A 14,877-nucleotide genomic window follows, 5' to 3' on the forward strand; every position below is an offset into this window, starting at 1 on the left:
CTGCGCTGTGATTGGCTTGCGCCTTTTACGCACGGATTTCAAATGCGCCGCAGCGACTGGCGGACTCACAGTTCAGCGGCGGAGCATCGAGTCAGGTCTCCGCTCGGTTCGGCGGGGAATAGCTGGAGTTCACACCGGATAACGACGCAGAAACACGGTGAGAGGACTTGACATCCAACTCGCATCCTCCAAAGTGTTTGGAGCAACTGTTGTTGAGGCGACGTTAGCGAGCGGGAGTGACGGCGCTTGCTAGCTTAGCGCTACTTAGTTCCGGCGTCAAGCTTCGCGAATTAAAAGTCCACTAACGAAATCAACACATACTGTGCGTAACCTCACGACTTATTTAACCACTGGCAGTTTGAGTTCAGTGAATATCACGAGATAGTAAAGTTAGTCCGCTGATTCCTATTGCAAACTAATGTACGCGCGAAAATGGAGGCTGCTATCCGAGGTTCTCTGGATCCGAACATTGTCCTGTCAACGAGCATTGGTTTATATTACGAGAAGAGGCTCATGTTGGAAACACTGACAAATGCTTTTAATGATTCTGGCTTCCTGTCTCCGAACATTCACGTCATCGCAGATTCCTTTCCGCCAAATTTACATCGCCGCGCCAAAACCAGTCGTTTGTTTAGTCAAACATCTGGCGGCAGAGTTTGAAAGTGCATTCAGTGTTTATCCGGACATTTAAGATGTGGTCTAGTTGTGTACATGTTGTCTCAGTGGGGGTTTCTAGCTGTTTTGTGAGGTAACTCTGATGCTATGGGGAGCTAAGTTAGCTTTGCATGAGAGGAGCCACGTTGTCAGAGATCTAACACCCACCCCCCCGATCTGTCTCCTTCATCCAGGGATCTACATCCTGCACATCCTGTAGTTTGCAACCTAAATAACCTGCAATGAAGTGCCCTCGCTACGACACCACCAGAGTCTGCAACATGGAGAAAAGTGCTGATAACGTGGCTGCTGGTGAAGCCAAAGTGCCACATGTCAAAGCTTCCCCTGTGAAAGAGCCCATCCCCATCAAACCCCAGTGTCCACCTGCAGGAGTGACCAGATTGTTGTTCTCGCTCAACAACGACACCAGAGCGGTCAACAACAAGGAGAACAGCACCGGCAGGGAGCACGACAGGACTCTGGATGAAGGCCTTGAAGACAGTGGTTATCTGTCTCTGCACAGCAGCCAGATTGATGATCACCACGGGGACGAGGAGGATGACCACATCCAGAAGAGAACCGGAGCTACGCTGTTGCTCTCTGCGACACAACAGAGGACGATATCCCCACACAACTCTCCCTCCAAATGTAACGCAGGCCACAGAGAGTCTGTGGTGGCAGCTTCCACTCCTGTGGATCGTCCCAGGAGAAGAATATTGTCATCTACACCCTCTGATAGCCACAGTGACCCCAACCTGCCTATACTGAAGTTCCAACGGGCGGTGTGTGAAGAGCTCGCCAAGAGCTATCGGAAGAATAAGAGGTAGATTTACACCGTGTATTTAATCTTGGATTAGATTGAGTATCGATCATTTAGACTGGAAGGTACAAATACCTAGTCTGTCTTTATTAATGACTTGAACAAGGGAATTACAATTGTTTTCCTGTATTTCAGGTACGACTGGAGCATTGTCACTAAGGTGGCCGAGGATCACCTTTTGGATCGCGTGATCGGAGGCCAGATGGGACGGGAGTACGTCGACATGTTTGTGTCTCTGCTGTCCAGGAACATGAGAAGTATCCTGAGCAACATCCTGGCCCTGCTGGGAGACATGGACCTCATTAGGTAAAATAGAAAAGACGTGACTCAGTTCTACTGACCCGTTCTATTTTGGATGGACGTTTAATTTAGTGTTTTTCAGGTGTTCCTTTTCATACTTGATTTGTTTTTCTTGTCGATATTCATCACATTTTTACCTTTTCTGACGTTGCAGCTGTAAGAAAGTGAGCAGGACGTGGAGGAGAATCATCTGTGAGGATACCACAGCCAAGAACAGGTGTCAGCAGGCGGAGGATGCACTCAGGGTGAGGACACAACAGATAACACGCACACAAGGCTACTCAAATAACAACAAATGCTACACATGTTGTACAGGACTTGGTTGTTCTGTATTCATCTCTTATAATTTTGTTGGTATTATTCCTTTGTTAGGAGTCAATGAGCTCTTTGAGACAAAAGGACTGTGGTCTGACAAGAGACGTGGCGGTGTCCAGGGTGGTGCTGTCCTGCATGCAGAGCCGGGCCTCAAGCACAGTATCATCATCATCCTCCTCCTCATCATCCTCCACAAGCTGCAGGGTCAACAGACGCATTACTCTCTCTCAGAAGGGCAACACCCCCCCATCCCAATGTACACGCTTCAATGAATTTGTGCAGGTGTGTTTGAGTATTAACGACTAAATTTAAAGATTGTTTTTATTGATTGAACTTTTACTACTTTTATTTCTCAGTTTAATATTTGATCCTTAGCACCTAACACACCAGTGAAAAGACCATCCATGATTCCCAAAAAACCCAGATGTATTCACTTTGTTGTAATGGAAGAAAAGGAATGGCAGCAAATTCATTTTAGAGCCTGGGACCATTAAGTTTTAAGCATTTCTGGATTAAAATTAACTTGAGTGGTTGCTGGTTGTGGTACACTAGCTTTGGTGTGACATAGCTTTTCCAGTGGGGGGAACAATACATTTCAAGCTATGGAAAATGCAGCAATATACATTTCATTCTTTCAAATTCCAGCTTTAACAAACATGCACATGTTTTTGTTCCTCTGTCCAGGCGGCCAGCAGCCTGAAGCAGCACGAGTCTCTACGTTCCTGCAAGCGCTGCGGTTCACCAGCGACGCATTCAGCAGAGACCCAGCGGGCAATGTGCACACGCAGTGACTGTCTCTTTGACTTCTGCACCTGCTGCCAAGAGACTTTCCACGGCTCGACCCCCTGCCGAACGGTGGAGTCCAGACCCCACTTAGTCACCTCCAAGGCGACCCCGATCCTACCCGGCAGTGCTCGCAGCAAGAGGAACATCAGGCGCCTGTGACGGAGGTTTAATGAGTTTTTATTCACTGACAGTTTTAACTGTGGGGCGGGGGGAGTCTTTCTCTGCACTGGCAGTGACTTGGACAGCGAAGCGCAGCCTGGGAGCGGCTTCTGTACGAGCACCATATAGTATTACTCTCAAAGCTCTGGCTCTACACAACTGAATCAACCGAGTAAAGCACTTGTTTACAACACAACTGGGACAATCAACCAGAAAAGTGTCGTCTGGCTAAAACTGTTGTCGTCTGTGAGCGACAAACAAATCTGATGCCAAAAAAGAAAGAAATAGAGCTTGATATGCTTTATATTGTAACATTTTTATCATGTTTTAAAACGAAATGGATGTACATTTATCGTATTGTCACTTTTAGATGGTTTTGTACGTTTATATTTTCTTTTAAATAAATGTTGAATGTCAGGAACTCTTTAAATGTTCAGATTTACTGTATGTTCTGTAAATAGATGTTTCATAAAATTTAAACTCGTTTCCTGTGTTTCTTTATTGATCCCAGAGCTGAAATCGGATATTGAGGCCGACATGAGTTGTTGGGTGTTTGGCTGTTGATCGGTTACATTTTAAGACGTGTCTAGAAGAATTGGGAAATTAAGGACAGGCGCGTATTTGAACTTTTATTTGTCGGCTGATTCATTAAGGACGTAACATTTTAGACACGATCCCAGTTTAAAATTCTTTATCCATACATTTCTACCTATATTCAAACTTAGTTCTTTTCTACTCTTATCTCAATTTGTTTGTCCCGTTTTTGTAGTGAGGTCATTTCAACCCAGGTCAGATCTTAATTCTTTCACTAGATGGCAGCATTGATCAGGTTTTGAGCGATAACTGCTCTTCTACCATTCTTGGCAAATATAGATTCTTAAAATTTCATTCTTCTCATAAATTGGATCTGAATTTTTCATTCAAATCAGTGGCAACTTCATGGGAAACAATTTTTGGATCTATAAAAGCTAGAACAGTTTTAACTTCAAGCAGATTCTAAAAGACAAAGGCAAACTTTTTTTTACTGTAAACCATTTAAAACTTTATATATATATAGTATTGAAGTTACGTCGTTTTGATTTCTTAAAGGTTGTCGCACGCTCGGGTGTGATGCCCTGTGAGCTGCACCTCCTGAAGTTGTGACACATCTGAATTTGTCTTCAGGAAGAATCTAAAACACTCACCAGCTTTTGGAAAATTCCTCTCAGGATAAAAATGGCCTCTGCCACTTTCCCCTTAAAAACAAGGCATCACTTGTTTAGTGGAGTAATGAAGCCGTGACAAGCATCTCTGACATTAGACGGTTAACTCTGACATTTGCAGCATGACCCATTTGTCTCCCGCCCGTCCCTCCTGTAGCTGAGCTGCTCTTTGGTGTCTTGCGATGACACATAAACATCCATCAACTTTCATTCTCGTGTCAGCTCCTGCGTGGGAATGATGTCTGTTCGGCCGGATGTCCTGTGACGTGGAAAGATCCTGCAGGTTTGTCAGGAAAACACTCAGATTACAACACAGTGTGGAGTTTTAACACAGAGAAGCTTGATGCATCACGCTGGCTGCAGGGGGTGCTTGTTAGAGCTCACAGTTTATTTTTACAATGAGTCCGAAGATGCCGTCATCGAACCCTCGTGACAAAGAAACGTCATTGAGGCTTGATGTTTCAACAGTTTAACTATAACATTTATTATGAAAAGCCATTTAAAAACAATAAAATACAAATACAACCAAATATATAGAACTTGAATTAAGGAAAAACATATTTGTTTACATTAAATATGATAAATGCTTCTTTTCTTTCCTGAATTGTGTACTAGAAATAAAAGAGCTGATATAGACGCATGATGTCAAAGTTAAATGCTGATATGTGTCTGATAAATCACAGATGTTTGTCCTGTTCTATAATTTATTAACAATCCTCTTTCTGGTTCAACGTTCTCCATCATCTTGTTTAATCTAAACAGGTAGATCAACTCATTTTACAAGTTCGCAAGCTGCCCCCATGTTTACGTCTTCTACTCAGCTGAATTTGAAATATGAACAATTTGGCATTTGCTCCGGGTGCGGATGTTCATGCAGCAGAAGTAGAAAACCTTTGTCGAGGGCTATGTTTGATTTCTATTGTCATCCAGGGAGGAACACAGTAACATAATTACAGATGTAATGTAATAATATAATAAAGATGCCCCTTGTTTTCACAATGTCTTGTTTTCATCCGCAGCAGCCACATTTTAAATCCAGTATCCAAACCTCTTTTTCAATTCATTTCATTTTATTCTCTTGTATTTGTGAAGCTTCAAAAAACAACATACATCATTTTAAAGCACTTAATGTCATAAGGTCGAGAACTTACAATGTCCCAGAGAAACTCAACAGCTTCTACAGAGAGCAAGAAAAAAAACCTCGAAATAGAACCAGACACAAATGAGGATACATGATGTCGGCTTCAAAAAACAACACATATGATACATGCGTGTTGACGTGAAGGTGAGGAGAGCAGCAGGTTCTCACCTACAACAAGTGAGAAAGTGTCATGATGATGGAACTAAATGGACTATTTTGTAAAACGTCAGAGCAGCCGACGTCACTGTGGCAGCGGCTGATTAATCTGTGCTGTGGCCTTTCACTCCCTCAGCGACTCTGGATCATTTATCTGGCAGATTTATTGATCGGCTGCTGCAGCGACACACACACTCAGACCTGCTGCTAATTCTAAAAGGGCTTCCACATCTGTGTGTGTGTGTGTGTGTGTGTGTGTGTGTGTGTGTGTGTGTGTGTGTGTTCATAAAGTGGTGCACAATGGAGACGGGAACATTGAGACCTCCTGTGGCATTTAGTGCAACTTGCTGCCCCCAAAAAAAATGTTTTCCTGTAAAAAAGGCAAATCTGCGTCTGTCTGTTTCCCATCATCCCTCCTTCTGTCAACGCTCTGATCATCTCAGCATTTGAAGTTCACACTTTTTTTCTTTTGAATTTTGCACAAATAGCTCATTTGTCCCCAAGGAAAGAGGAGGCGGGGCGGGGGTTGGGGGTATGACAGGGCAACTTCCATGTGAGCCTGTGTGTGTGTGTGTGTGTGTGTGTGTGTGTGTGTGTGTGTGTGTGTGTGTGTGTCAGGTTGACGATGATCCTGATTCACAGTGACGTCCACATGCCAATCGGCCCGATGTCAACAAAGCTGAACTGTAAAAGCCCTGAAATGAAGCTGTCACTCGATCAGCTCCAGGGAAACGAGGGGGGAGCAGGAAGCAAATCTTTTCAGACTGAGAATGAAGACAGGAAAAAAAGGGAGAACATGTTTATCATGGGCTGTTTGGGAGGAAGATGGTATCTCGTGTGTTTTCTGTCACCAATAGATCACAGGCTGGATTGTCTTCAGAGGTGACACTGTTTTACTTGAATGATGAAGACATGAGGGACCAGGAGGAGGTTGTTCTCCACAATCCATCTGTGGAGAAGTTCAGGCAACCGAAGGGGGAGAGGTTGTGGTCACTCTGGAGTTTTTCTGTTTCACATTATTCCCTGAAATGAACAAAGTGCTGCAAGAACACAAACATGAACATACAAATGTATATTTTCCTACGAGATCAGTTTGTTCATTTTGGTAGAAGTTTTCTTGGATGATTAAGCAACGTTATCATAACCATTTTAAAGGATGCAGAGCTACACACACACACACACACACACACACACACAGACACACACACACACAAACAGACACACACACGTGGTGTTAAAAGGCTGCAGCACTTTCTCTATTTTTACTCCGTTTGGTCCATTAAGATCAGAGCAGTGATGAGAGTTAATGAACGAAGCCTCTCCACAAAAGAGGCTGTAATCACAAATGTCCTCCACACACACACACACACACACACACACTCTCACACACACACACACACACACACACACACACACTCACACACATGTTGACCAGACGACACATCTATCTACCTCACTCTGGAACAGTCAATTAAATGTGTACACACAAAGACTCACACAGACACACACACACACACACACGATGATAATTCATGGAACATATAAGGTTCAATAATGTGACCTGCTCTTACAATGTACGACTGTACTTTATTCATTTTGTTTTAAATTCAGGAAAATATTTGGCAACACTATTGGTCTGTAATTATATAATATATAATAATTCTTTTAGCCCAAACATCCTTCTCTCTAAATATACATGCAAAAAGAGTTTTGTCTTATTTCACCACACAAACCATCTGATTGAAAGCAATATAATGCTGAATAAGCACATTCCTTTGAATCTTTCGTCTTCTCACACGGACACATTTGCTTCTAATTATAGGACGGGCTGATCCTGGTGCAGCCCTGCAGAACATTGCTTATGACATTTATGAGTCAAATATCCGCTGCCCTTTTGACACTTGTAAACAGACTGAGTCACAACAGGGAGAGCGAGCAATTAACTCAATGCTGGAAAGTATTTGTTTGGAGGAAAAAGTATGGGAACGCTGTTTTGTGTTTGCTTGATGAAAGCAACTGAGAATATAAAGAGTTCAAATCACATCTATAAAACATTTTTTGGAAAGATGATGAAAGAGAAGGGAAAATGAAATAAAATGATATTCCTACACTGAGCAGGGTCTTTGAAACTGGATATCTGAACTACAACTATACGCGTGAGTGTTTTTTGTTCCTTCATGTCCAATGAACAATAACGAAGCCTCATGAGAAGCTGTACGAGCTGTTAATGTTCAAATTAGAGCAGGTCTACATTAAACAGAGAAAGTAAGAAACAAACCTGTGAAGACGAGAGTGAACGAAAACAGTCCATTCACACCTGAACCTCTTTCATCACCTGCCTCCTGTTAGTGGAGCCATTACAGAGCAGAGCTGTGGAAACTCTCAGTGGTCTGACAGAGAAATCTGCTAATGGTGCGAAGCATGACGACACGACTGAAAGCATTTCTACATTCAGACCTTTAAACAACCTCACAGCCGTATAAAACCGTGAAAACTGGCTGAATCAGATTTAAAGATATACCAGGAAATGTACTCTGAAGGCCACAATATAGGATTTAATGTAGTTTAATGCTATTATTCATGTTTTAATTGTACAGAGTGTTTTGTTTGAAAAGTTTTTAAACAAATCCACTCAAACTTTGTTGCTGTCAATAAATGACGGCGTGAAAAAAGCCCTTGTGATTAAAAAAAAAAGATTTTAAACTAGAATCTGGAGCAGCTCTTTATTGAACCTTTGAGCAATTGTTTTGGAACCAAACATTTATTTTAAAAAAGAAGAAAAAAAGAATTAAAAATTGTTCAAACCAAGTTAACACACAACTGAGTGTCGCTGTCCGTGGTGCTGAAGTACTCAGACAAGCTTTATTTTTTGTTTCCTGCGACTCACTCATCCTTCTCCCCTCCTATTTCTCATCAGTGAACATTTAAGTGAATGTCTAAACAAGGGAATCAAACAAACAAGGATCCCTTCACCCAGCAGGAGACCTTCAGTTTCAAAACTAAACCCCCCCCCAAATTGAATTGGAAATAGCCTCTGATAGAGAAACAAATGAGGAAACTGTTGTGAAAGAACACCAGCTACCGTAAAACCACTGATAAAACTTTGCCTTGAAGTTATTTTCTAATTGTTTCTGTGAGGACATTCTGCACAAAGACAGTATTTCTGTCACTTCGTGCTCTTCATGTCTGTTTGAATGTGACATAAGGATGATTCTGAAAGAGATATTCAAACAAAACCTTTCTGTAGATCTCAGACCTGCTTTTCTCACCACTGGGAAAGCTGGTGAGAGGTCGGACTCAGTTCCTGGGTCAACTAGGAAACAATGAGGTGTTTGAAGGTAAAGGGCAGACCCATTGTTTTCATCTCAGTGAAGTTAACATCTGTGAAAGTCACTTATTTTCTTTTTAAATTTTGGGAAACTCGCCTCTGTAAACCTCAAACTAATGAAGTCGTCAAACAATCAGCCAGACAAAACAACTCAGCTTTGAAAAATAAACCAACATCTTTTATTTGGTGAGTGGCGTACATCACTATATGCGCTACAGGCAGGTCTATGCACAGTTATAACTTCTCTGCTCTACATAGTGGATAGTATAAAGTGAATATATGCGTCTGTGTCCATTTGAAATGTGTCCTCCTTCCTCTTCTGTCTATGTTTAAAAACAAATTACCACATCTGGATCCTCTAACACGACCAACTCCGCACTTAGATCAGGACTGCACCATTGAAAATGAATGGAACAATGGTTCATTTCACATGACGGATGTTCTGTTCACACTTGTCCCATTTAATTTCCCTGTGTGTGTGATAGTACATTAAGTTTTTTACATTTCTTATCATCCCGTTCTATTTCAAGTTAATTGGACAAATGTTCCGATAGGTACATCGAAAATAGAATAAATAAATTAAAACAAATGCTGTTCCATTGATGTTCAACAGGTCAAATGTCAATAGGTAGAATTTTACTCATGATTAGGGGGAAATGTTTCCATTGAAAATTAATAGAACAACACTCTTCTTGAAAATAAGGTGACAGATATAAAAGGTAATGAAGATTGGTTGCAAAGCAGCTATTCCAATAAAAGCTAATTGTACAAGAATTCATTAAATATTAATTGGACAAGTGCTCTACTGAAATTCAATGTAAATATTAATAAGTTATAATGAGAATCTATCAGACAGAAGTTTCATTTAAAATTTAAGTTCAACAGGTCAAATATTTGACGTAAAGTAAAATCAAATCAAACAAATTTCACCCAAATTGAATAGAACTTTTATTCCATTAAAAGTACTGTCAGGAACTTTTTCCATTAAAAGTTTATAGTGCAACAATAATCTTGAAACAAACTGTGACATATATTACATTCATGTTTTATGTAACTTGACTTCTATTAAAGGTGACGGGGCCCATTGAGGAGACACTGGACGTGTTCTCCATTGAAAGTTAATGGAACTCTTATGCATGAAAATATAAATATTTCTTTTCCTATTTAAAGTTAATTCAACAAATGTTGGTCAACGGAAGTTAACATTGAAAATCAATGATAAAGGTGCAATATTAGAACTAAATGCTGCTCTGCTGACATTCAAATGTTTGACTGAAGGTTAATGGGACAGATTTCCCTCAATTTTAACAGGTCGGTGATTCCTTACAAAAGTTATCAGGGGAGAAAAGTTTCCACTGAAAGTCAATGGAACAACATTGATCTAAGAAATAAAAGTAAATGAGCTCCAGCTGATATTTTTCTGTCACCGGACGCCGTCTTCAAACGCTGATTGACCAAACTGTTCGCAGACACGTGTTGCTTGGTTCGGCCCAAAAACTGTTTGAGCCATAAATCTTTAGTGATTAGTATTGTGTGTATATATATTGTGTATATACAGTGTAAACATGTACGGTGTGGATGGATAGATAGATAAACACATCATCGTTGGTTCATTTGACTTTGACTGTCCTTTGGATTAACACGGTGTTGTTTTTTTTGGAATGAGCGGTTTCATGAGGATGAGTTGAGGTATTCAACGCAGACCCCTCCTCAAAGAGGCTGCAGAGAAAGAAAGAGGAGAGAGAAGAAGAGACTTTATTTATCTGGAACAACCGACAACCTGACTGAGATAAGGAAGTTAACAAGACAATATATATTGAATCAGGATGTAAGTGTGTCTTCATAAGCTTCACCTGTATGTTTGTTTACTTCTTATAATGTATGTGGACACTATGTGTTTACTCATGAACTTGTCTTTCAGATTGAGGACATGTGATGAAAGTGAAGGTATTTCTGTTGGGACTCACGTCTCTAAAGAACTTTTAAGACATGGTTTTAGGTTTTAAGGTTATAATTAGGTGAAGGAATCTGTTAATGTGTGTGTGTGTCAGTACCTACCAGTTGAAAGTTGTTTAGGAGGTGATCTACATTGATGTCGTCGTAGCTCTCCGGGAAGGTGTTGGGTTCGTCCCTGGACTCTTCTGCGTCGCTGGTTCCAGGGTCTTCCAGGCTGTGAACATATCAAACATTTTATTCCATAAAATTTAATTTGCGCACATTTTTTTTCATCGAACAATCAGGAAAAGATGATGGGGAAACATAAAGAAAAGCCTTCCAGGCTGAAATCCCCTCAAACACACATTAAAAGGTAATGTCTGAATGTTCTGCAGTATTATCATATCAAATGTGATTTACCTTCACTCGTTGTTATATATCCACTACAATTGCTCTCAGGATTCATTTGAAGGTAGAAGACGACCACGAATAGAGATAATTTGCCATATTTAATCAGCTTTGCAGAGGTTTCTATCATGATTTTTGGTTATTTAATTCAAACCCATTAATTTGTTCGTTAAACTCGTTTTAAACTGCAGGGAACATTCGAGTCTCAGAAAGCAATTGAGTAAAAGCTGCTCGTGTGCTTACGTCTGTATTCAACCTCTTTTGAAATAGAAAGATTCTTTTGTTTTACAGCTCATTAAAAACTGAGCTCAAGACATGAAGATTAGACTTTAATAAAAAGGCAAAGTAACTTCAGATGATGTCTGAGCTATTAAACACTTGCAGGTGGAAGTTATTTAACCTACAGTGATCAAATGGCGACTGAATGACACGGTTCACAGATGAAGGTCGAAGGAGGACTCATACCTTCTCTTCCCTGTCAAGACTGAGTTCAGGTATTTCTTGACGGCCATCTGTTTGCGGAAGCGGCTGTAGTTGTCTGTAAAGATGGCATCTGAGTGACGCTTGACTGGCTCCTCCATCAGCTCGTCACTGCACAGAGGAGAGATCACGACGAATAAAGAGAAGAATGAAGGTATGAGTGTCACCGCAGGTCAGAGGGCAGCAGGCTTCAGTACAAAGTCAGTGCACATCAGGATCTGATTCAATGAGTGTGTGTGTGTGTGTGTGTGTGTGTGTGTGTGTGTGTCCCTCCTGGCTGTATAAAAAAAACACGTAATGACGCATTAATGGCATAAATTAACCTTTAAAAATGTTTAGTCGATTACAAAATGCATCATCAAGCCGGTCGGGTCCTTTCATTGTAAATGTCAAAGTTTTTCCTCATCGTATAGTCGAAGGTTAAGGACAGAGGATGTCCCTGCACCCGTACATTATCAAACCCTATGAGGCAAATTGGACTTTGTGTAATATGGGCTCTACTAAAAAAATTGATTGATTAACTGATAAATTAGAAAAACCCAAGTCTTTTAAAGAATAGGTGTCGCACAATAAAGTTTGCTCCTTCGTGCAGCGAAACCAGACATTCAAAATAAATACTGACTGACTTCTGCATCTATTTACATTTAATCTCGTCTTATTTTCTACTTTAACCTCTTCATGTTGTCCACAACCATGACATTACCTCATATTTATCACTGTGGGTATACTTTTATAAATAATTGTGCATTTTGTTCCTATAACATTCAAAGTCAAATTCCTCATGAATTCAGCTTGTGCATGATTAACTTCATCGTTCTTTAAAGGATGAGGCTGAACTTAGCTTCATTATATTTTCTAAACTATATTTGAAAGACTTTGGCCTCTAAATTTCCTTCTACTCAGGTCAAACAGTTTATGAAGCTCAGACCTGGAATTTGATGAGATCTAGACAGAGAAAATTGTCTTTTGGTGGTTTTCCAAACACGAAAACCTAAAAATGTATTCACTTGTGACTTAAAAATCAGTTTTCCCTTTTACGTGCGATTCCAAAGCTTAATCGAGCCTCCTGCCTGCCTGTATCTCTCTCCGCCCTCCAGAGCTCTGCGGACGGGGAAGGTCACCTACCTGACCCGCTTTCCTATCAGAGACTCCAGGTACCTCCGCGCTGAGAGCTGCCCCAGGAGTTTGCTGTATCCGCTGGTGAACAGACCGTCTGCGTGCCTCGTCGGTCTGCACAGGACAGTACAGCGTAAAATCAACACATGCTTCATCATGAACCGGAGCAAGAGTCAAATCCATCCACAGGTCTAATTGAAAATGTTTTTTTCTCTGTGGGTTTAGTGTAGAAAGAACACAGGTTTCCCCTCACCTCATGGATGTGTATGGCAGACTCAGAGTCCGGGAGTACAACACACTGCATAGGGCTATTAAGAGAAGCAGCTGGGGGCCGGTCCGTTGTAACATCGCTTTACACCTGAGGGTGGAAACGTTCACTGGTTATTCTGCCTCCAACCTGAACACGACGAGCACTCCAGGTCATTTCAATGAAAGGACAGGAGATCTATCATCTCCTCACTAACTCTGTACGTCTTATCCATTATCTTACATTCTGCGTAACAGTCAGGTCGTAACCAACTGGTGATTTGCTATGTAGGAAAAAAGTAGAGTAGTTTAGTCACAAGAAGCCGTTTGGAAATAGATTCAAACTCCCTCGGTGAATCTGATGTTTAAACGAAGAAATAATCCAATGCGTAATTACGCACGGCTCGGGCACGGTCCCGGACTTAATATTCTATTACACGTCGTCGATACTGCAGCTCCGTTGGCAATTTTTTAAACTGGGCGAGCATTAAAGGTGTTCCACTAGAACTGTGAATAAATTAAGTTGTGGTAATGTTCGTTTTCCCAGAATTAGTTCTATGATTTATCGTGGTTACTTGTCGTTCGAAGGAAACAAAACCGATTAGCCACTAAGAACGTTTAGAACATTGATCTCTGGCAAACCTCTCGATTTACTGTGCATTCTGACATAGAAAAGAAAAATACCAATGCGTAATTACGCAGAGCGCGGAGAGTATGATTGGACATCTCCCGTGGAGACTGCTGCCAAAGACAGAACATCCAAAGTGAATATGTAGAAATTGCTGCTTAAATTAAAACGACAATTTATTCGATATTTAAACTCAGCAACATTTGTTTGAACAGTCTCATCCAATACCTGTCTGGAGCGCGTAAACAGAACAAAACATCCAAGTTCTTATCGACCAAAAACGGAGATCACGTGGACGCACTGTCTAAATAAACTCTTTAAAAAATAGCTTCTGTGTAAAAAAATGAAATCTTACATGTGCTCTGGAGAAAGTTGTCTGCGTTTGTCTCTTCCTCCAAAGTCCTGATCTCACTGTATGTCCACTGTGATGATCCGGTGTTTCCTGACTGTCTCCTTCTGCTCGCTCTTTAGCTCCGCTCCTGTTTTATACACCTGGATGTTTCTCACTGAGCAGGAGGGGACATCATTCAATCAGGGGCTTGAGACGTCAGTAGGTCGCTGCCTTCGTCATTAGACTCGCACACAGTCGGAACCAAACAGACCTATGGTGAAATTAGTGGGGAGTGTTTTTTTCGTTTTCTTCCAATTAATCGTTGGAATAATACATTTATATCCAGGGTTGACTCATCTGATCATTTCTCCTTGGCTCCTATCACATCAAGGGTCAGCTGCAGGGAGGATGTGGGCAACTGGAAATTGGACAGGAAACATATATGGAAATGATCCGAGGAGTGTGAGTTGAACTCAAAGTTTTCTGCAGATCTGTTACACGAGATAGACGAAGAAAAGAAAAGGAGAAGATGGTGCAGGGCCAAAACTTAAATCATGTAAAAGTACATTCAATAATATCAAAGAGATTCCAGAAATAATAGATCCATAATAAAGATGCAGTACATATCCATATACCTTCTGTGTACAGGGGCCTTTGGGGTAGAGGTGATAAACTTTGAACAAGCTTTTATTGTACTACGGAGAAATCCATTGAGTGTTAAAAAGGTCCAGATTTACCTCGTGATATTTTCTTGTTGTCAGATTGTTTTTGTTTTTTAAGTTTCTGGGATGTTAAATATGAAATGCACAATAAGAACCTGCTCTAACGCTGTCATACAAAACTATAACTTTTGATGTGTTATATGCACTTTT

The 14,877-nt window shown here is 40.9% G+C and overlaps 2 protein-coding genes across 2 annotated transcripts; one reads left to right on the forward strand and one right to left on the reverse strand.

The window, feature by feature from the left end:
* Positions 1-22: 22 nt before the first annotated feature.
* Positions 23-3,514, forward strand: fbxo5 (F-box protein 5). Its single transcript, XM_020087175.2, has 6 exons — positions 23-157; positions 849-1,477; positions 1,610-1,780; positions 1,929-2,019; positions 2,147-2,371; positions 2,774-3,514. Exons 2-6 carry the CDS (start codon positions 897-899, stop codon positions 3,032-3,034), a joined length of 1,329 nt encoding a protein of 442 aa, XP_019942734.2. The 5' UTR covers positions 23-157; positions 849-896; the 3' UTR covers positions 3,035-3,514.
* Positions 3,515-9,012: 5,498 nt separating this feature from the next.
* On the reverse strand, positions 9,013-14,169 carry vip (vasoactive intestinal peptide). The gene is made up of 6 exons (XM_020090533.2): positions 14,030-14,169; positions 13,054-13,158; positions 12,810-12,914; positions 11,670-11,795; positions 10,920-11,031; positions 9,013-10,580 (listed from the first exon to the last, which is right to left on the reverse strand). Coding segments are annotated over exons 1-6 (459 nt in total). The 5' UTR covers positions 14,032-14,169; the 3' UTR covers positions 9,013-10,571.
* Positions 14,170-14,877: the final 708 nt, after the last annotated feature.

The sequence above is a fragment of the Paralichthys olivaceus genome, chromosome 14 (assembly GCF_024713975.1).
Source record: "Paralichthys olivaceus isolate ysfri-2021 chromosome 14, ASM2471397v2, whole genome shotgun sequence".
Taxonomy (NCBI): domain Eukaryota; kingdom Metazoa; phylum Chordata; class Actinopteri; order Pleuronectiformes; family Paralichthyidae; genus Paralichthys; species Paralichthys olivaceus.